This window comes from Poromitra crassiceps, assembly GCF_964638095.1.
Source record: "Poromitra crassiceps genome assembly, chromosome: 9".
Taxonomy (NCBI): domain Eukaryota; kingdom Metazoa; phylum Chordata; class Actinopteri; order Beryciformes; family Melamphaidae; genus Poromitra; species Poromitra crassiceps.
The window spans coordinates 13,407,291-13,427,760 of NC_139630.1; the positions used below are offsets into that span (position 1 = coordinate 13,407,291).

The 20,470-nt window shown below is 41.7% G+C and overlaps 2 protein-coding genes across 4 annotated transcripts; one reads left to right on the top strand and one right to left on the bottom strand.

The window, feature by feature from the left end:
- Positions 1 to 579: 579 nt before the first annotated feature.
- On the bottom strand, positions 580 to 9,421 carry knstrn (kinetochore localized astrin (SPAG5) binding protein). Of its 3 annotated transcripts, none has more exons than XM_083642664.1 (9): positions 9,352 to 9,421; positions 8,169 to 8,227; positions 7,856 to 7,952; positions 6,158 to 6,187; positions 4,722 to 4,821; positions 4,063 to 4,177; positions 1,986 to 2,047; positions 871 to 945; positions 580 to 721 (listed from the first exon to the last, which is right to left on the bottom strand). In XM_083642664.1, the coding sequence occupies exons 2-9, from the start codon at positions 8,188 to 8,190 to the stop codon at positions 593 to 595; spliced, it is 630 nt and encodes a 209-aa protein (XP_083498790.1). In that variant the 5' UTR covers positions 8,191 to 8,227; positions 9,352 to 9,421; the 3' UTR covers positions 580 to 592. The 3 variants fall into 3 exon arrangements, with proteins under 3 accessions (XP_083498790.1, XP_083498789.1, XP_083498791.1); XM_083642663.1 differs by having other exon boundaries at positions 580 to 724; XM_083642665.1 differs by lacking the exon at positions 8,169 to 8,227 and having other exon boundaries at positions 580 to 724; positions 9,352 to 9,406.
- Positions 9,422 to 9,697: 276 nt separating this feature from the next.
- Positions 9,698 to 15,556, top strand: LOC310782181 (uncharacterized protein; the record flags this gene model as incomplete). The annotated part of the gene is made up of 10 exons (XM_083642867.1): positions 9,698 to 9,836; positions 10,684 to 10,718; positions 12,407 to 12,443; positions 12,550 to 12,600; positions 12,964 to 13,046; positions 13,132 to 13,184; positions 13,291 to 13,312; positions 14,021 to 14,061; positions 14,207 to 14,259; positions 15,437 to 15,556. Exons 2-10 carry the CDS (start codon positions 10,690 to 10,692, stop codon positions 15,554 to 15,556), a joined length of 489 nt encoding a protein of 162 aa, XP_083498993.1. The 5' UTR covers positions 9,698 to 9,836; positions 10,684 to 10,689.
- Positions 15,557 to 20,470: the final 4,914 nt, after the last annotated feature.

Below are 20,470 nucleotides of genomic sequence, written 5' to 3' on the forward strand. Positions count from 1 at the left end.
GTCTGCGTGCTTGATGAAGTTAAATTTAAACCTTTGAGACATTTTAATGCCAAGAAGGCTGAAACATAACACAGCCAACTGGTCTGATTTCTCAATGGGGGGGGAAGAGACCAATGCAATTTCATTTGAATTGCTCCAATGCTGATTTGAAGCCTTAACAAGCTTTTTTAAGAACTGTAATAAGTGCCTGTTGTGTGTTTGCATTCTCTCAAACAAAGTCCAAGATTACAAAAAACGGCAAAACTTTATTTAATTTTGATCACCACATAAAAAAACGGGCAATGACGTACATTAGTACACACCCAAAGCCCAAGATGACGCGCTCAAATGTCTTGTCTTGTCCACAACTCTCAACTCAAAGACAATATCAGTTTACTTTCATACAGGAGTAAAGAAACCAGAACATATTCACGTTTAAGAAGCTGGAATGAGAGAATTTTGAACTTTTCTCTTAAAAATTGTACTGAAAACGATGAATCGATTATCGATTATAATAGTTGTCGATTCATTTTCTGTCGATCGACTAATCGATTCATCGTTGCAGCTCCAGACTTAACTCGTATTTTAAATTAAGAAAATATTCTATTCAGATTCATTCTAGTAAGAGGGCCTCCGCCTCCTCCAGAGCCTTTTCCATTTGGGCAACCTCAAGGGAAAAGCTGTCCCTTTCCTGGGTCAAAGTATCCCGTGTTTCAGTTAGGTCTTCCATTGTTGTTTGGATCTGCTGAAGAGGAGCAAAGAGGGATTTAAAACAAACTCCATCACCCAAAACAAAATGGCAGCAAGGTGATTGAGGTCAGTGAAAGTGAATGGCAGCTGTTTAACAACTGCTTTCCTCTGGAAAAGGCCAAGCTAAATGATTTGACTGACCTGTAGTTGAGCACGCTGCACTGATGCCTTCTCACCAAAGGCCCTTAACTCACTCAGGAGCGCTGTGGAGACACTCTGAAATAGAGACGATGAAAGACGTGTGCTTACTGGGTGGCCCTGCAAACCCTGCATGTGTGTGTGTGTATATCTAAGTACAGTGTAAATTATAAGGTATAAACATTTATTTTCTTAACAGTTATGTCGTTTAGGACAAATAGGTGCATGGTTGTGATTTAATTTCTTCTTGTACCAATTTATGTCATTTTCGTCTGTGAGCTTAATTCAAATTGTGCTTTGATCTGAAATTTGATTTAGCGTAGGACAGAGAGTTTTCAAAGTGGGAGGCGGGCCTCCCCAGGGGGGGCTCCAAACAGTTTCAGGGGAGGCTCAGTTGGAATGGGAGTGGAAAAAATATTACATTAGTTTTCAAAAGGAGATCACATAGAATAAGCTAAATGTGTGTGATTTGGTTAAAGAGATTCAGATATACAGTAGTTTTTGGGCAAATTGACTGTTTTCCCCACTTTCCCAGAGTCCAAAACTAATAAATGTCTTTCATGTATTTGGTGTCATCTGAAGGATGAAGAACAGCAATATCAGGCTATCTTGGCACAATTGATGAATGTCTATGGGCTCAAACAACATCATCATGATCCCATTTTCCAAGCTTTGTCTGTGGGAGGCTCATAGTCTCAGACTTTGAAAACCTGTGACATAGGATGAATAGAGCTGAACAGTCACGTGACATCTCTTGCCCCGGAAGCGAGTTCCCCGTTCATTTTCTCCATAGACACGTAAAAAAAAAAAAATTGTGACCATAAAACATAAATAAAATAAAAAGAAATACTAAATAAATAAAACCGAAAATTCATTTTTTCCCCCTCGTTATTTTTTGTTTTTGCTCCAAGTGAAATGTTTTATGGTCACTCGCGATTCAGTAGGTCACAGGTTGGCTTGGTTCCAGCCTTAAAACTCCTTATATACGGATTGTTCGAAATGTCTATGGAGAAAATGAATGGGGAACTCGCTTCCGGGGCAAGAGATGTCACGTGAATGTTCAGCTCTATAAGACATGACTGTAAATCTGAAGTAAACTGAAATAAAAAAATATGTACCATAACTTCTCTTCTTTGATTTTCATTTTGCTGGGCCGCTTCTCCAATGATTTCTCCTGAAACTAAAACATAAAACAGGTTAGAATTTCACAATGCACTAAAGCAAGCACTGGCATTCACTGACAAAAACTACAGCAAGCAGTGGCATTCACTGACAAAAACTACAGCAAGCACTGGCATTCACTGACAAAAACTACAGCAAGCACTGGCATTCACTGACAAAAACTACAGCAAGCACTGGCATTCACTGACAAAAACTACAGCAAGCAGTGGCATTCACTGACAAAAAGCGGATACATATTCACAAGGCAAGGTGGGAATTTTGCCTTTTTAGCTAGCAAGGCCATTTGCCCTCGATTTCTTCTTTTTTTTCAGTGCACCAGGGCACAAAGGCCTTCGCTCTATTGACATCATGAAGAGCGATTTTGATGAAATGTGTGTTAAAATGAGCCAATCACACATCCTTTACATAGAGCAGCTACATTAACCTGAGACCACTGATGCTTTTAAAGCAACTGACAGTAGCAGGCTGCTAGCAGGGCACTGCCAAGGTGACCTTAGAGATCTCAGAGCATCACAGCCAGAGGGAGGAGCAACGGAGTAGTGATGGGCGGGTTTGAAACGAATCGTTTCGAAAGTCGAGACTCTTTTTACCGACTCGGGACTCGCGAGTTTCGTCTGACTCGACTCGGCTCTCGCTGCGGCCGCCTTGAGCTCACTCGCTACTCTACTCGCCTCGCTCTCCGAGCTCCGCAGCTCGGAGAGTCAGCCCAGCCCGGAGCCCCGCCTCCCTGCTCGCTCTCCTGTCACCACTGTGCTGAGCTCGAGCTCACTCTACCCGTCTGCACCAGGCACTCGCTCACCCACAAGTTCCATGCCACAGTCAGTAAGCTGTAACCCACCATCAATGTTAATGGAAAACAATCAAATAATTTTATAGCTAAGAATGAGCCCACATCACAGTTGGTTTGTTTGCTCCCCTCACGTTAAAAGTATTCGCAATATACTTCACGTTCGTCTAGCAAAGGTAATTATTTAGTCATGAAATAAAAAAAAATGCCTGCAAGTTACAACCGCTGCCTTTTGGAGATGAACTGCTAAATGACAACGTAGTTTAAAACTACAACTAGTGTACGCTACTAGTGTAGTGTATGAACTGAGTGCTTCAGCGAGTTTAAGTGCTGGTCTGGAGTCAGCTCGAGTAGATCTGAGCTGACATGGCTCTGCCTGAGTGGGTGGAACTCGTTGGTTCAGCGGGTGCGAGTATTAACTGCTGGTCTGGAGTCAGCTCGAGTAGATCTGAGCTGACACGGCTCTGCCTGAGTGGTGGGTGGAACTCGTTGGTTCAGCGGGTGCGAGTATTAACTGCTGGTCTGGAGTCAGCTCAAGTAGAGCTGAGCTGGCAACACGCTTTTGAGCATCGCTAATCACAACAATGTCCAATCCAAAATGTCTGATCATGATGATTTTCTTATTTTAATTGTAAGAAAAGGGGGGGGCTTTACATAAGCGTTTGCTTCTGCCCCTAACCTTTGGTTATGACCTAAGTGTATGCTTGGTGGTGGTGGTGACCAATACATTTTTCATTCATTCATTTTCATTCACAACACAGGCAGCCCCCGCGAAATGACCCGTTTCACTATCAGAATTTGATGCATTTGGTCCAATAACATTTAGAAAGTCTAGAAGTGCGGCATGATTACATTATTTTAGCCCATTCAAAGTTAGCAGACTCAGAGCGACTCGAGGGCTAAACCGAAAGGTACCCAGCAGACTAGCAGAGTCTCTGGTGAGCTGCTCTGGACGGGGGAGGGAGGGGAGGGGAGGGGGGCGATTCCCCAGGCTCTGGGGATGACTGACTCAGGTGACTCGAAAACCCGACTCTCTTTAGTGAGCCACTCGTACAAACTCGAGTTAGTAAAAGGAGTCGAACCTCCCATCACTACAACGGAGGCCATGGCCTCCATGTAATTCCCACCCTGCACCTGGGTCTATGTTTTTTTAGACAGGTTAGAATTTCACAATGTACTAAAGCGAGCACTGGAAGTCACTGACAAAAAAGGGGATACTTATTCACCTGGGTCTATTTTTTGAGCCACTAGGAGAACGTGGCAGTCCTTTAGGCGTCGCTCAACAGCTGCGTTCTCCTTCTCGAGGTCACCAAACTGCACCTCCAATTCAGACACTTTTAGCTGCAAAACAATACTGAAAGTTCACTGAGAGAAAAACACTTTCTAACAGTATGAATAAATACATAGACAACAACAAAACTCACACGCTGGAAAAAAATACTATTACATTATCAAAGCATGCTTGAAAGATGTGTGAAAGACAAGTGGCGTATAGAGGGTATGCATGTGATGTCACAGAGGCAGAAGTCACTGTGGGGTCACGCCCACTGAGTCACAGCAAGACTGAGCTTGAATGCAGTAATCGGCCTTGATAACGGACACCTGCTGCTCAGGGAGGAACTTGACACTCATTTTGACACTCATTCCCGATTGAGGGGGCGTGTTCCAGCGGGTGCGCATACCCTCTATAGGCCACAAGGACGCTAACTGATTTTGTTATACTGTAATTAGATTCAAGATAGTTATTGTCACTCCATTGTACAAGTACACACGTGTGAAATTATTATGCTAGGGTGCTGCTCCATTAAAGGACAACGTCAAAATCCAAGCACTTCAAGGACCTTGGCAGAACCCTGTTATCATTATACAAAATTGCATTTTGTACCTGTGTGTCAGTCAGGTTTTTCTGCAGTTCCTCATTGGCAGCCATCAAAAGCTGATTTTGGTCCCTCAGCTCTACCTGTTGCCCATACCTGGTGGGGATTCTATTGAAAGGTACACAGTTGAAAACAAGGGTGAACCCTATATAGCAAGTTCAGGGTTCAAGGGTGAACCCTATATAGCAAGTTCAGGGTTCAAGGGTGAACCCTATATAGCAAGTTCAGGGTTCAAGGGTGAACCCTATATAGCAAGTTCAGGGTTCAAGGGTGAACCCTATATAGCAAGTTCAGGGTTCAAGGGTGAACCCTATATAGCAAGTTCAGGGTTCAAGGGTGAACCCTATATAGCAAGTTCAGGGTTCAAGGGTGAACCCTATATAGCAAGTTCAGGGTTCAAGGGTGAACCCTATATAGCAAGTTCAGGGTTCAAGGGTGAACCCTATATAGCAAGTTCAGGGTTCAAGGGTGAACCCTATATAGCAAGTTCAGAGTTCAAGGGTGAACCCTATATAGCAAGTTCAGGGTTCAAGGGTGAACCCTATATAGCAAGTTCAGGGTTCAAGGGTGAACCCTATATAGCAAGTTCAGGGTTCAAGGGTGAACCCTATATAGCAAGTTCAGGGTTCAAGGGTGAACCCTATATAGCAAGTTCAGGGTTCAAGGGTGAACCCTATATAGCAAGTTCAGGCCGTATTGCAGTCTGCACAAAACACATCAAGTCACAAACAAGGCTATGTAACGCTTAGTTCACAGAGAATCTACGCCTTGCCTTGCCTCAACCCACGCCTACGCCTGCAGACCTTGAGCTGGGCGTGAACCTATTACACGCTTTTGCGATCACACCGCACGCCTTTGCACGCTGAACCTGGAGCCGAGTCACAAGCGCCTCTCCTCTCTCCCGACTGTATTTTTTCACGTGTGGTCCCGAATTATCATAGGTAAAATATATATAAAAAAAATATATTTAATGTTCTATTGATGCTGGATATGTATAACCAGGTCTGACTATAGTCGGACATTTTAGAGAGGTAATCTTGCAAGAATATGTTTGTTTGCAGACAGGGAGAAAGCCCCACATGATAGCCACCCGTCAATCTCTCTCTCTCTGCTCAACACTGTTGTAGTAACTCCTTTTTATTTTGAAATTCAGTTGACTTTGCCATTTCCCACGGATATTGTCGCGTTTTTCTTTCATGGCTTGACAGAAGAAGCCTGCCTGCACACGCCTTGTCGGCTTGAAAATAGAACTCACGCCTAAACGATAAAATCGGCAAGGCACAGGCAAGGCGTGGGTACACGCAGGGTTCACACTCAGGCGCACGGTGTACACAGCCTCGTTGACTAAAACGGACGCCTATTTAAAAGCGTGGGTAAAGGCAAGGCATAGGCAAGGCTTGGGTCGCCGGTGTGAACCCAGCCTTAATGCCTGACTCAGACTCACCCTTTGGGACCTTTTGCGGCCAAATTCTTTCTGGAAGACAAAAGTTGAAATATTGTGTCAATAATACATAAAAATGACATTGCCTGTTGTAGCCACACATAGAGATGGCAGCCTACTTCTACAGCACCAAAATATTAGGTTTTTGAATCTTTTTGATGATAATATCTGGGGGGGGGTGGGTGAAAAAAAAACATACATTAGATCCAAAGGGTCTTGTTTTTGGAGGGGATTACACTGTTGTTGATCAATATAATTTGTATGTATGATATATAGGATGTATGCGTTTCAAAATGTTACACCTATATCATATGAAATATGTCTATGACAAAAGATAAGTAAGGGGTGCTTCTCATGCAATGGATGCATGAGAAGCAAGAAGAGATGATCGCTTTATGTAATACCAAGTAGCCTAGGCTATCGGTGAGTTCAGAGGGCAGTGTTTCTTGTGTTACATCGCCATCGTGTGGCGTTCAGAGGACGAGGCACTGAAGGACTACACTGTTGTAAATGACTAGCCAGCACTTGCCTTTAGAACGGTGAAGTTAGTTACTTAGTTTGACTGAAACTACTTAGTAGGTGTATATGATCAGAAAATAAAGGACACCTTGCAGCTAGTGGAGGTCACGTGGTCAGACCTAAGCCCTGTTCAGAATCGGTCCCTATGACAGAAATAGTGCACTATTTAGTGTGTCGCCATTTTTTTTTTATAGTGTCCGAATTCTAAACTGTTAATTTGATTCACTATTTACTCCACTATAAAATACCCACAATGCACAGCGAGCAATTTCTAGTGAACAACGAATCTACCCTACATTTTCGCCGGTATACCACAATGCAATGCGGTTGTCTTTTCCCGAATCTGTTTAGTGTCCGAAACTCATTTTGATCATTCCCCATATAGTTGAATATATGATAAACACTATAATGGGAATAGTGAATGAGTGAACGATTTCGAACGCAGCTCTAATGTCTTATCAGCACGCAGGGTCTGGATCACAAGTCAGCATTTCCGGGTTTTGCCATGAGAAAATCTCTGCTGAAATCTGATTGGCTGGGCTGTTACGGAAGTCGGGCTCGCTTGTGTTTGGTCTTAGGGGGCGGTCCTTAACCACTTTTTAAGAGTTGTGCACCAGATGTAGATATCCATCTACTGCTAGTGCTAGCTACTGTGAGACTACCACCTTGCAGCCAATCAGAATCGAGTATTCACCCAGACCATGGTATAATGCTGCATTCATGTGGTGTCGGAGTAATCGGAAAAATGAGATCCCGACTGGGAATATTCATGTGAACGGACGCTTAAGTGAAGTCGGAAACAACAACTCGGAAACTCTGTAAAAATGTTGGTACATGACTTGCCAACTTGACGCCGTATATGCAGAAACCATAAGGGCAAAAACATGGCGGACGAAAGTAGATGCTTTGTTGACGCCGGCCCTGATTTGGTTTCCACCTTCCGACACGGCGACACCACAATCACATGAACAGACCGACGTCGGGAGAACGACTTGCCAAGTCGGAAAATCGGACCATCTGAGGAGCACATGAATGCACCATCACAGTACGAGTATATAGTGCCACAGATGGACATTGCACCCCTGCCAAGGTGGGTTTATGAGTCGCTTACTCCATACAGCCACACACTCTTCTTTGTGGGAGAAACAGTTGTATTCACACTGTTGATTCGAGGTCTCTTACCTCGGTACATTGTCTTTTTGAGGTCTGAGGACATCATCTGTTTTAGAGATGGCATTAGCAGCAGTTTTCTTCATGTCTGGACGTGGCGGCTGCACACCTGGAGCACAGAGGAGCGTCTGTTAATCACACTTACATTTATTTGACAATAGATTGAAAGAGGCGTGGCCACTGGCCATTTGAATGTTATGATGCAGTTTTTTTTTTTTATGTAAGTCAAGTGTAGTAGGCTACTGCGCACGTGAGCAAGAGTCACCCCCCCAAAGGCCCATTCTGAGGGAGGAAGCAGATAGATAACTGAAAATATTCTGCCAACCTTTAGGTATTTTTGAAGCCATTTCGGTGCCTGCAATGAATGCAAGGCCAACAGAAGACCTGGACAGAAAGAGATGCTGTTATGTTATGTGTGTGTCTTCACTGAATTCTTGCTGTCAGCATGTCATCCTGTGATTGTGTGGGACTATGAATGGCCCCAGCAGTGTTCCTATTTCTTTGTGGACAGTTGTAGAAAATCTAAATAAAATGTGCTCAACTCTTAGATATGATGATTATTATTAACAACAAGAGGAGGATTTTGTCTCTGTTGCCCCCTCTACGTGACATATTCATATTCTCCTTCAGAGGGAGACCTATTGGATTCACTCCCTTAATACCCTCATTCCCTTTGGATTGAATGAGAACAGGATTGTTGTTGATTTATTATGTTTATCAATTTGGTGTATATTTGGTGTATACCTGCATTGACATTAGTGACTCCCCCTGCTGGCTGTTACTTGTTGTGTAGGCTGTAGAGCTCTATAATTAGACCCACCTGTGAATGCTGCCCGAAACGTCCGTGTGGCAATAACAACTATTCAACTGTCCTTCTTCTCTTTTGTGGACAGTTAGTTGTGCAATAGCATTCAAAACTATGTGTGGTTTAATGCTGCCTTCCTTTCATGCAAATATAACAGAAGATCTCAACTCAGCTATTTGAAGATGATGATGTGGTTTGTTTATTTGTTTGGATCCCCATTAGTTGTTACCGAGGTAACATCTACTCTTGCTGGGGTCCACCTTAAAAACATAAAACGCACTTACATTTAACGTTACGTCAGCACATTAGAAATAAGAACACAATCTGAATGATTTCATAATTCTTCCACCAAAAGGTGGGTCCTGAGAATCAGCCGTAAAAGACTGATTTCAACAAAAGCTATTTGTCTTGGTGGAATATAATGTATTGCCGAATTCAGCAGAGGACCCTAACGATGTATATCAAGTTTTGAGTCATGTTTGCATTGTTGCCCATATTGAAGCAGGGCAGAGTAACAGTGACAGATTTGGGATGTAATGGGGTTTGGTGTGGCGTTGTGAGAAAACGTCAGCTTCATTCCGGGGCACAGCTAGCGTTTAATGCGGTTAGCTTTAACCATCATTTAGATCTGTTTACAATATCCATGACAACGTTAGAAATAATATTAACCTCACACAATAAAACACTAACAGGTCAGGCTTACCTTTTACGTGTGTGGTTGTAACGACAACAAAACAAAGCTACCCGCTCGACAATTTGAAAAAGGCCACGGCCTGTTCTTCCTGGGAACGTCACTTCCGGTTTGTTACGATTGTTCCTGTATTAAAAAAAAAACACTCGGCATTTCGGTCGGTAAAATGGTTGTATCGCTGAATTAATTATCTTTATATTGATTTTATGATCAGTCTTTTGTGGAAATAACTTTACTTCCACGGATGAGGAAAGCAGGGAAATCGAAAAAGTTGACCAAAAAATGGGAAGTACTGCGCATGCGTGGAATGTAGGCGGAATCGGCGGATAAATCCAAACCTCTGAAGCGCGAGTGCGTTCGCTTTTAGCTTATTACGTTTTGACCTAAACGCTAGTTATTGTTGTGTCAACATGTAAACTAGTTGACAGATACGGTTACGCGTGTCGTAGCTGAGTTGCTGAGTTATCGCCAGACTTCATAACAACTAACGTTACGAGGTAGGTCTTTGGTTGTTTTTGCTCACATCTGCAGGCTGAAAGTAACAGCTAAACACTGTTTTACTAGCGTTAGCTGACGCTAACGTTATTGGGCTTGGTAGCGAGTCAAATGAACACCAGCTTTCGCCCCTTTGTCTTTTTTTAGGAGAAATTGCACTTTTATCTAGCGTGTTTTTACAAATGAACGTTATGTGGTTGTGGTTGAATACGAGGGATCAGCCGAGCAGCATTTTGGTAAACAAACCGCGCCACTGGGTGGCAACGGCAATGGAACCCTATGGAGCCCAAGTGGCGCGAGGCGTGTCTGCTCTAGCCGCTTGACTCTGTTTACATTTAAAAAACTGCGACAGTTCACACAACTTTAACACCACATGCATATATTATACATCAAACTCTTGAGATAATTCTGCTCCCACTCAGAATGTCAAAATATAAGCGATGTGATGTATGGTTTTTGAGATATTAACGTTTGTTTGACACAACTCATACTATTAACTGTCGCGCGGTTCCGCATTTCTGGGTGGCAAGTGACGTCACGTTGGTTACACCTGCTTTACTTCGTACTGTACCCCAGTTCACTGTAAATGGACCCATGTCACAGCAACCCTATTTGAGGTGGTAGCTAAAAGCAGGAAGTAAAGCAGCTAATGCCGTTAATTATGCTTCCATTGTGTTTAGGTGTTGCAGTGCCAGGTGCCCTCATTAATGTTTACACCTGTGTTATTTCCTGCATTACCGCCTCAAACGTTTGCTGTGAAATGAGCCTATTAGACTCATTCTCATTCTACCAGTTTTGCAGATGCTAATTTCCTGAAACAACTGTTTTCTTTTCTTTTTTCTTTCACAGTTGAAGATGGAGCCGCTTGATACTGCCAAGAATGAGTGAGTGAAATAATGTTCTTTTTGTTGTTTAGGGGAAGTAGTTAACAACAGTGTGACAACAGTGTGGCCTGGCTTACCGTGAGTGAATGAATATGTAGGTTACTTTCTGGATCCATGAGGTGCTTTACATCGAAACGCAAGAGAATACAGTGGCACAGATCCTCTTTCTGTGTGTGTTGTGAGTGAGTGAGTATGGTTAAGGGATTGTTGTATTTTTTAATGGACTATAATCAGGGATGTAAACTAATGTTCTAGTGTTCACCTTATTCACCACGCTCACTTTTTCTCTCTTCCGCGTTACACGCAATTGTATTTGTTATTCCGGTTCAGCGCTAGTTGGCGGCCAACTTCAAAACAAAACGTCACTATAATAATGAATGAAGTTTGGCAACGTTCAGAATTAAGCTACACTGCGGCCAACTTCAGTTACATGTTCATAGCGTTACTGCTGCGAGGAGCCGATTGCTGTACCCGGTCGGCATTTAACGTTAGTTACAAAAGCACGTCAACAGTGTTTTCTCACTGCCAGTAGCCTAAGTTTGACAGATAGCTCGTCCGACCGGTGTCAGCACAGTCAGCGCTCCCAGTCCTCGCTCCTCGTTAAATATTTCCAAATAGGCGTTATTCTCATAAACTGGTCACATATATGTTACGTTCTCACCCGAAAAATATTAAAACTTTAAAACAGTTTGTTTTTGCTTGAAAACAGCTTTTTGGCAAGTCTAAAAATGACTACGGTAGGCGTAATCTACTTCCGTCTCGAAAACCGGAAAGACGATTACAAAATGACGTCATGCAGAAGCGTCCTTGTATGGGCAAAGAATAAGGTGAATAGAGCCATTTAGTGACCGGGTTATTCGCGCACACATCGTGGTATCCAAAACTGAAGAAGCAATTGAAGCCGAAACTGAGAATACCCAGAATCCCCAGAATCCAGCAAAAAGGCCGTCTTGTGACGTATAGACGACATTCCCACTAGGAATATATAACAATGTCCGACACTGCAACTTTGACGATGTAGTTGGATCCTAGACCCATCCTGACAGTGAGTACGGCTCAAGAAACCTTAAATTTATTACAATTCCATTATGATTTTGTGTACTTTGTTCTTCAAATCCACTAGATGAAGATTGCTGAAAATATAACTGATCATTATGAATTGCCATACTGTCTCTGTCTTCTTTGTGTTGTTCTTCATAGCCACTAGAGAAAGGCAGGATTAAAGCACTAATATTCAGGATTTGGTAATCCTGAAAATTCTAAATCTGGATGAGGCAGATCCAATCCTGCATTGCTTTGAAATACCAGGACAAAATCTGCCGGGATTGGCTGATCCTGGATCACAGAATGTGGGATTTCGAAATCTCATCCGATGTGATTAAGATTAAAAGTTTTGAACTACTGGGCCCTGGTGATTAAATCAAGTAATGTTACCGGTAAATTTCGAGGTATTTCATGTCAGGCCAGTGTGTGGGAGCATTTATTATCCAGCTTTATTGGAGTAACATTTATGAAAAAGGACACTGATGGAGGCCATTATGTTTGTTTGTTTTTCGATATACATTCTCCCGTCTGACAGAGGCATGGCTTTCCAACTGTGACGTGGTCCGCGCAGTGTCTCTATGAAATGACCGCTAGCTGTTTGTCTAGCTCCACACCAGATTTGAATATTGTGTTTTATGTTTCAGGGAAAACAGTGGAAGATCCAGGCGGCGCATTTCCTCGGTCAGTGTCTCAGTGCTATTATATCACGTGTTTTGAATGAACAAAGTGTTTGTTTTTTCTGTGTACAAGCAAATGACCTATGAAATATGCTACTCCTTGTTTTCAGATTTTAAAAGCTCCACGAGAAGTTTCCGCCCCAGAACAACTGGTAACCCTGGTAAATGGATTGCTCCATTTGAAATTTTGACAAATATACTTTGTTAGTAATAATCAAACAGTCATGTTCAGAATATTAGACCCATAATTCTACTGTCACTGTTGCCTTGCTGACATCTTCACCATGTTATATATATATATATATATATATATATATATATATATATATATATATATATATATATATATATATATATACAGTATATATATATATATATATATATATATATATATATATATATATATATATATATATATATAACCTATCACATCATTTTGTATAAATCATAACTGAAATAATATAATTGAATGGCCACAGCTTCATTTCTTTCTTGTTGTAATGGTAATTGTTGTTTTCATTAAGGTGGAAGTTGCCAAACCAGTGGAAAAGAGGAATTCAAAGAGAGTCAGTTTTGCCGCTGCCAACGATGTTCTTCTGTTTGAAAAGTGAGACCCTCGAAAAAATAAATGGCAGTCTTCATTTTCCACAAAGATTGATAGTTTAAATTTATTTCTGTTTTTCTATTTACAGGGATGGGAAAAATGTCTCTTCTGACCAAAGTCCTTTACAAGACTTAACAACTAGTAAGTAGGCTATGTTTAAAGTGAAATTATTACTCCAGCTGATGCAAATTGAAAATAAGTTGCCTTGCACATCATGATTTTACATTGTCCAATCCTTATTCCACAGCAGTGGCAAATGTTGAGCAGAGGTAAGCTGACTTAAACTCTCAAACTCTTCCACCCACTCAACTCAAGGTTCCTACCTAGTATGGAAAAGTATGCAAATTAGATTTTAGTATTTTCCAGGCCTGGAAAAAGGTTGGAAAAAGTTTGTTTCCAGACTGTCTATTCCAACTATAATTAATTATTTCAAAAAATAAATAGATAATAGCAAGTGTTTTTTCATGGCGTCGGAATGTACCATACATGCAAACAGTTGGATTTTAAAACCATTTATTAACATAATAAACATCTAGCTGGATTCCCAACCTGCTCTCACTCACAGGACATAACAGTGTTCTGATTTGTCACGGCTCCTCGCTGACGCGATCGCATCATGATAGAGCAGCGCAGGAATGAGTCCCCATTCCAAGTAGCATGTTGGAGCTTACGGGGAAAAGTGAATGGGGATTTCACTTAAATACATAAAATAAGGTCTGCGGTGAACAAAAGTTTATGGGAGTGGTCATTTGTGTTCAGCAGGATCATCTTCACAAACGTTATCACTTTTGAAATGTAAATGCGTTTTTTTTAATGCGGTTTTCAGAAAACGCTTCCCGTTTGTGAAGATTATCCTGCTGAACACAAATTACCACTCCCATAAACTTTTGTTAACCACAGACCTTATTTTATGTATTTAAGTATTAATCCATATTAAAATCAATGTTAAAATGTCTTCCCTGTTCTGTTACCTAAAGGGTCCAGATGGGTGTAACTGAAGGGATTCAACCAATGACTGGTAAATTGGAAAGATGACCATGCTGATGACTTTTCTTCTACTGGCTAGTAGCTACAATAATGATAATGAAATGACTCATGTCAGTTTAAATGACCTCTCCTCCTCACCTATTACTCTTCTCTTATATGCCTATCTCTAAATGTAGGTATGGAAACCTTGTTACATGCTCCTCTACATGCCTGCCAACAAAGACAAGAGGTGAGCTTGAAAATTAATCTACCTTGCGGTTTTGCTTATTTAATTACTTGTGATTGATTATTATTATTTCTTTGCCGTTAACAACACTTTTCTTTTTACTATAGTGGGTTTGCTTTGACTAGTGACTATTTTTTTTTTATTGAGTTGTCAGTCTGTTAGGGATGTATACCTGTACTACAATGGTACCCTGCCGTTAAAAACGGCACTATACCACGTTCATTTAGTGCCGATACTTTTTATGCCTCCGCCGGCGATATCCAGGCCGGAGGCATTATGGATCCGGGTTGTCCGTCCGTCCAATGCTCATTAACGCGATATCTGAGGAACGCCTTGACGGAATTTCATCAAATTTGCCTCAAACATCGACTTAGACTCAAGGATGATCTGATTAGATTTTGGTGGTCAAAGGCCAAGGTCACTGTGACCTCTCGAACGCCATTTTCAAGCTTGTTAACGCGATATCTCAGGAATGCTTTGACAGAATTTCATCAAATTTGCCTCAAACATCGCCTTGGACTCGAGCATGAACTGATTAGATTTTGGTGGTCAAAGGCCAAGGTCACTATGACCTCTCGAACGCCATTTTCAAGCTTGTTAACACGATATCCCAGGAATGCCTTGATGGAATTTCATAAAATTTGCCTCAAACATCGACTTGGACTCAAGGATGAACTGATTAGATTTTCGTGGTCAAAGGTCAAGCTCACTGTGACCTGATGAATGCCATTCCCAAGCTCGTTAAAGCAATATCTCAAGAACGGCTTGATGGAATTTCTTCCAATTTGTCTCAAACGTCGACTTGGGCGCAAGGGTGAACGGATTACATTTTGGTGATCAAAGGTCAAGGTCACTGTGACCTCACGAACGCCATTCCGAAGATCGTTAACGCGATGGAATTTCTTCTGATTTGGCTCAAACATCGACTTGGACGCAAGGATGAACTGATTCCATTTTGGCTATCAAAGGTCAAAGTTCAAGGTCACTGTGACGTCACCTCACACACCCAATTTTCAAGCTCTGTAACGCAACATCTCAGGAGCGCCTTGACGGCATTTCTTCCAATTTGCCTCAAATGGCGATTTGGACTCAAGAATGAACTAATGGCGGAGGCATTAAACCGCGGTGCGGTCGTTCTAGTTTGAGTTGCGTCAGGTTGCGACCGTGTGTTTGTTGGCAGAGAAGCAGTCACTATCTGTGTGCAGCAGCAGCTGCCGTATCCCCTTTCTCTCCTCTCTCACTCAGCCAGGCCAGCTCGTGCTCACCGCTCGTTCACTCCTCAGACCCTCTGCACACCTAACGCCATCAACTGGCATGTACTCACCATCGCCCTGTCAAGCCCGGCCCCGCTGCTGCAGCTTGGTTGGCTGCCTTGCTGTATTTCCGTCTTCAATTGGTCTATTTAGATTTTGGCCCCTCCTCTCGTCTTGTCGTTTTGCGATGTCCTGACGCCAGGTATCCCAGCATGCTTTGCAAGGTGGTGAGCTACGGGATTGCAGTGAGAAAAGGAGGGGACAATTGAAGACGGAAATACAGCAAGGCAGCCAACCACGCTGTAGCAGTGGGGGCAGGGCTGACGGTGGGCGATAGCGAGTATATCGGTGTGCAGGGCCTGTCACTCCTCAGACAGACAACAGCGAAAATGGCTGCTGCTTCTTCTGACAGTACAAGTGGTCTTGCAAACCGTACAAAGCTTGTAGACAAAGCAGATGCACAAAGCGCAATATGGAAGTGTTTTGCGTACGTTACCGACAGCGAGGCAAGCCAGTTACTTTATAATAAAGTAACTGGCAAAGAGATCATGAACTCAAGTATAGGGGACATCAGATTACTGCATACCATGTCAAAGCTTTAATAACACTATGGCCTTGATTTAATTATGTACTAAATAATTAAATCAAAGCCATAGTGTCATTAAAACCTTTACATGGTATGCAGTAATCTGATCAGAATCAGAATCACTTTTATTGACACAGTATGCAAGTTACACACATGTCCCCTATACTAATATTTACAATAATTCATTGTCAAAAACACACCTACATGTAGGGGGGGGGGGATCACCCCACATAATAAACCACCGCCACATATTTCAATAGCCTACATTTTATCGTGCATGCAAATAATAAACCTAAATGACATTAACTGTAGGGCTGTGAATCTTCACTGGCCTCACGATTCGATTCGATTACGATTCATCTGTCAACGATTCGATTCGATTCGATTAAACGATGCATCACGATGCATCGCGATGCATCTTAAATCGATGCATCACTTTTTCCGCAATACATGATTTATTTTTTCTCACTTTCTTTTTTCTCACTGTGTGGCTACTTTTAAAATAAAAGTGCATTTGGAATTGCATTGTATTATGATCCATAATTAAAATAAACAACTGCATGTACTTACATTCTATTTTATTTGATTATAAAAAATTTTTTTATTTTTTATTTTTATAATCGATTTTTGATATTTGTTAATCGATGCAGAATCGTGCACGTCCGCATCGCGATGCATCTTATAATCGTTTATTTTTGACACCCCTAATTAACTGTAAGTCTGGCACTTATTGTAATGTTGTTGAAGCTCAAGGCAAGCCCAGGATTAGCCCACAGACAGCACACTACAGTTGATGTGCACTAAAGTAGACTGAACACAAAATGAAATTACTCGATACACCTTGGCAGAGTTCTGCACTCTACTAAGCACATTTTCTCCTTTTCTATTTAGTCAAATTTAAAATGTAGTCAATTAGATTTAATAAATGACTGAGATCAAACTGAAAAATTAAATATATTATTATATATTATATTCAGTGGGCAACAGAATTAGGTAATGTATGAAGCCAGTCGTGAAATTCCATTAATTCGAAAAGTCCGCAGGGGGGCGCACGTCAGGTCCGGAAGTGACGACACGTACATTGGCTCCAATGTAAAAATGAGCCGACTTCTCTCTCGTTCTGTGTCTTAAATAAACATTTTCCGAATGAGCTTATGGTCTGAATAAACAATTTCAAGTCTTTTTCATGCTCTCCTGGGCTCCGTTTTCTAAATTATGGTCCCATTTCGAGTAAAAGAGCCGATAAAAATTATAACTTTGGGGGCGGGATTTTCTTTGACACCAGCCAGCCCAACCAGTTGCCAAGGCAGGCTAGCTAGCTAGCTAGCAACGTAGCCAGAGATTAAAAGTAAAATAACAGAAACAGCGTTACCCTTATGATATTTTAATGATGTTAGTAGACACACGTAATAGTATAGATTCCCGTTATGAGGTATGTTGATCAAAAGAACACCTAAAACGCTATATCGAAATCGGGTTTTAGTGGACGGGCAGCTCTGAAGTTGGGGCTTCAGAGCTGATCTGCGGCTAGCTAGCTAGCAACGTAGCAACAGTATAGAGCCCCCGAGGTCTGTTGATCAAAAGAACACCTAACGCTATATCGTTATGTAATGTGACTTGTGACATGATCACCACATTTCAATAAATATAACGTTTTTGCACATTTGAATGCTGCTGGTCGTTTGTTTAATGCTGTATATATTGGACATTTAAAGCTGATACACAATTGTGTTGAGGTATTCCGCAAAGCTCAGTTAAAAATATAACGTGTAACACTTGAAACAATCAAATTTAACTTTTTCACAGCAATACATACAGTCCAGCCCACCATGGTATGGTTAAGGATTGGAACCATTGTTTGAATTATATCGAAATATATTTGCATGGTGTAGCATGTAATGCAGTCTGTTAAGATACTGTAAACATGCTAGATACTCTGTGACACAGAAAGGCAGACGAGCTAGCAGCAGGGATCTTGTCACCCTGATTTCAGATAAACTTGTCTGTCTAGTAGCTAGACAATATTACTGTACCATAATACCACAAGCTAAAGGCAGCATACACCAATGGAAGGATGGGTAGCATTTGTCATCCAGGCTATACAGTAACGTTAGGCTATTATAAAGTTATGAAACGCTGATTCAGACGTTACAATAATATGACATAATATGAGCCAGTTAGCCTAGCTAGAGAGAGTAATTTCAGACCACCAGATATCACCATATTTCATTTCAATAAATATAAAGCATTCGTTGATTGAAGCAGACTGCTGATCGCTTGTTTCTCCGTCGTCATGTCCTCATGGTCCAATCTTCGGTTCGTAGTTCGTGTTCACTCGACATCAACAATCTTTATATCACATCTGATCATTTTATCCAACCTGCCTCTGACCAGACAACTAATGGATCGTTCTGCGCGATCATATTTGCGACATTCAGATACATGATAATATACAACAAGGCTATCTTTGTTGACAATGTTTATTGACAAAAGCATTAAAACAAGCAAATATAACAATATTCTAATCCTCTGTTGTGTGTCCCATCGGTACTGGACGGCGCCTACCCCTGGAAGAAACGAATTAGACACTGTTAATCACTGTATAACGTTAATGTTTGCTTACCCAACACTACGTGCGATTGGTAAATACTGTAAATGCAGAGGTGGATAAAGTATCCAGAGGAGTTTAACCCCCTTGTTCCCCCTCATTGATTGATAGTTGATCTAACGTTAGCTAGATATATAACGCTATAGCTGGTAGATCATATGAGTATGCTTTGAGTCTGCCTCATCTCAAAGAGGTAACCTAGGTAAACAGAACTGCGTTTGTTTTCTGTCTACGTCCGAATATGTGCAGCATGCAATACTAGACACTGTTAATCACTGTATAACGTTAACGTTTGCTTACCCAACACTACGTGCAATTGGTAAATACTGTAAATGCAGAGGTGGATAAACTATCCAGAGGAATTTAACCCCCTTGTTCCCTCTCATTGATTGATAGTTGATCTAACGTTAGCTAGATATATAACGCTATAGCTGGTAGATCATGAGTATGCTTTGAGTCTGCCTCATCTCAAAGAGGTAACCTAGGTAAACAGAACTGCGTTTGTTTTCTGTCTACGTCCGAATCTGTGCAGCATGCAATACTGTTTAACGTTGTATAACGTTAACTTATGCTACTCTAGTCTAACGTAGCTAGCGTTAATGTCATGCTATGTAATTAGCGTTACGTTAGAAAATAAGATTACCTCGATTTTGTGGAAGATGCAAGCGGCAGGCTGGTGACGCCGCGCGAGGTCTGGAGGAAATAATACTCTGGTTTTTCTTCGGGCTATTGTATTCAATGTGAGAGCAATGGAGCAAGGCTAGCAATAGCAACTAACGTCAGCAACATTTGTTAGCCAAGCTAACGGCTAGCAGGGAAAATAACATGAACAAGATGGATGCCGTGGCGGAGGAAACCCTCCCCCGAGTCCCGTCCACGCTCACGCCCTTTCCTGTTTTCCCGGCTCCAGGTTTGAACAGATTTCCCACAATGCAACAGGAAAATCCATTCATCCAATCAAACGAAATCAAACAATATCGGGAAGTGAGCTTCATTTTGCCGTGTCAAAATCATATAGCTAAGGTGGTCCAGATATTATGTACTGTCAATGATTATATTCCACTACTTTTCCTGATGTTTTAGGTTTTTGCTGTGGTATCGTATCGGTATCGAGATACTTAGGCAGGTATCCGTATCAAACTCATAAATTTGGTATTGTGACAACACTACTGTCTGTATTTGGCCTAGGGATGTTCAAGAAACATCAATGATTTATTGTTTATGTATCATGTTGATTAATCGTTATCCACGCAAATGACCATGAAACCCTAGTAAAGGGCTACTTGCAAAATTAATTTTAACTTAAATTACTCCACCACCACTGCATATGAATCCACTGAAGCGCTCTGGACATGATTTCCAAAGTACTCCGACCTAGAAAAACAATCGCTGCCAGTGGACACTGCCCCTAATAATGCTCATTAGAGATTAGAGATGTGCTCATGGGAAAGTCGATTTTTAGTGTGCATGCATTTACATTGAGTGACTTGTCTTCCTCAGGAGATGGGAGATGACGAAGAAGATGATGATGCATCATCTATGGACCTCACCCAATGTCGGACTCTAATCATTGCCGAAGCTTCAGCATGGAATGCAGTTCTGCCAGAACAAAATTGTCGCCCTTTACCTACTTGCAGAAACATGGATTTTCCCCCGTCCATGGAGAGGAAAACGGGTGAGACATGTGGTGCGCCTGTACAGGATTTTGATGCAGAATTTGAAGCTTTCATTCCTACTCTCTCTAAGCCAAGTGGCCCCAGGGGTGGC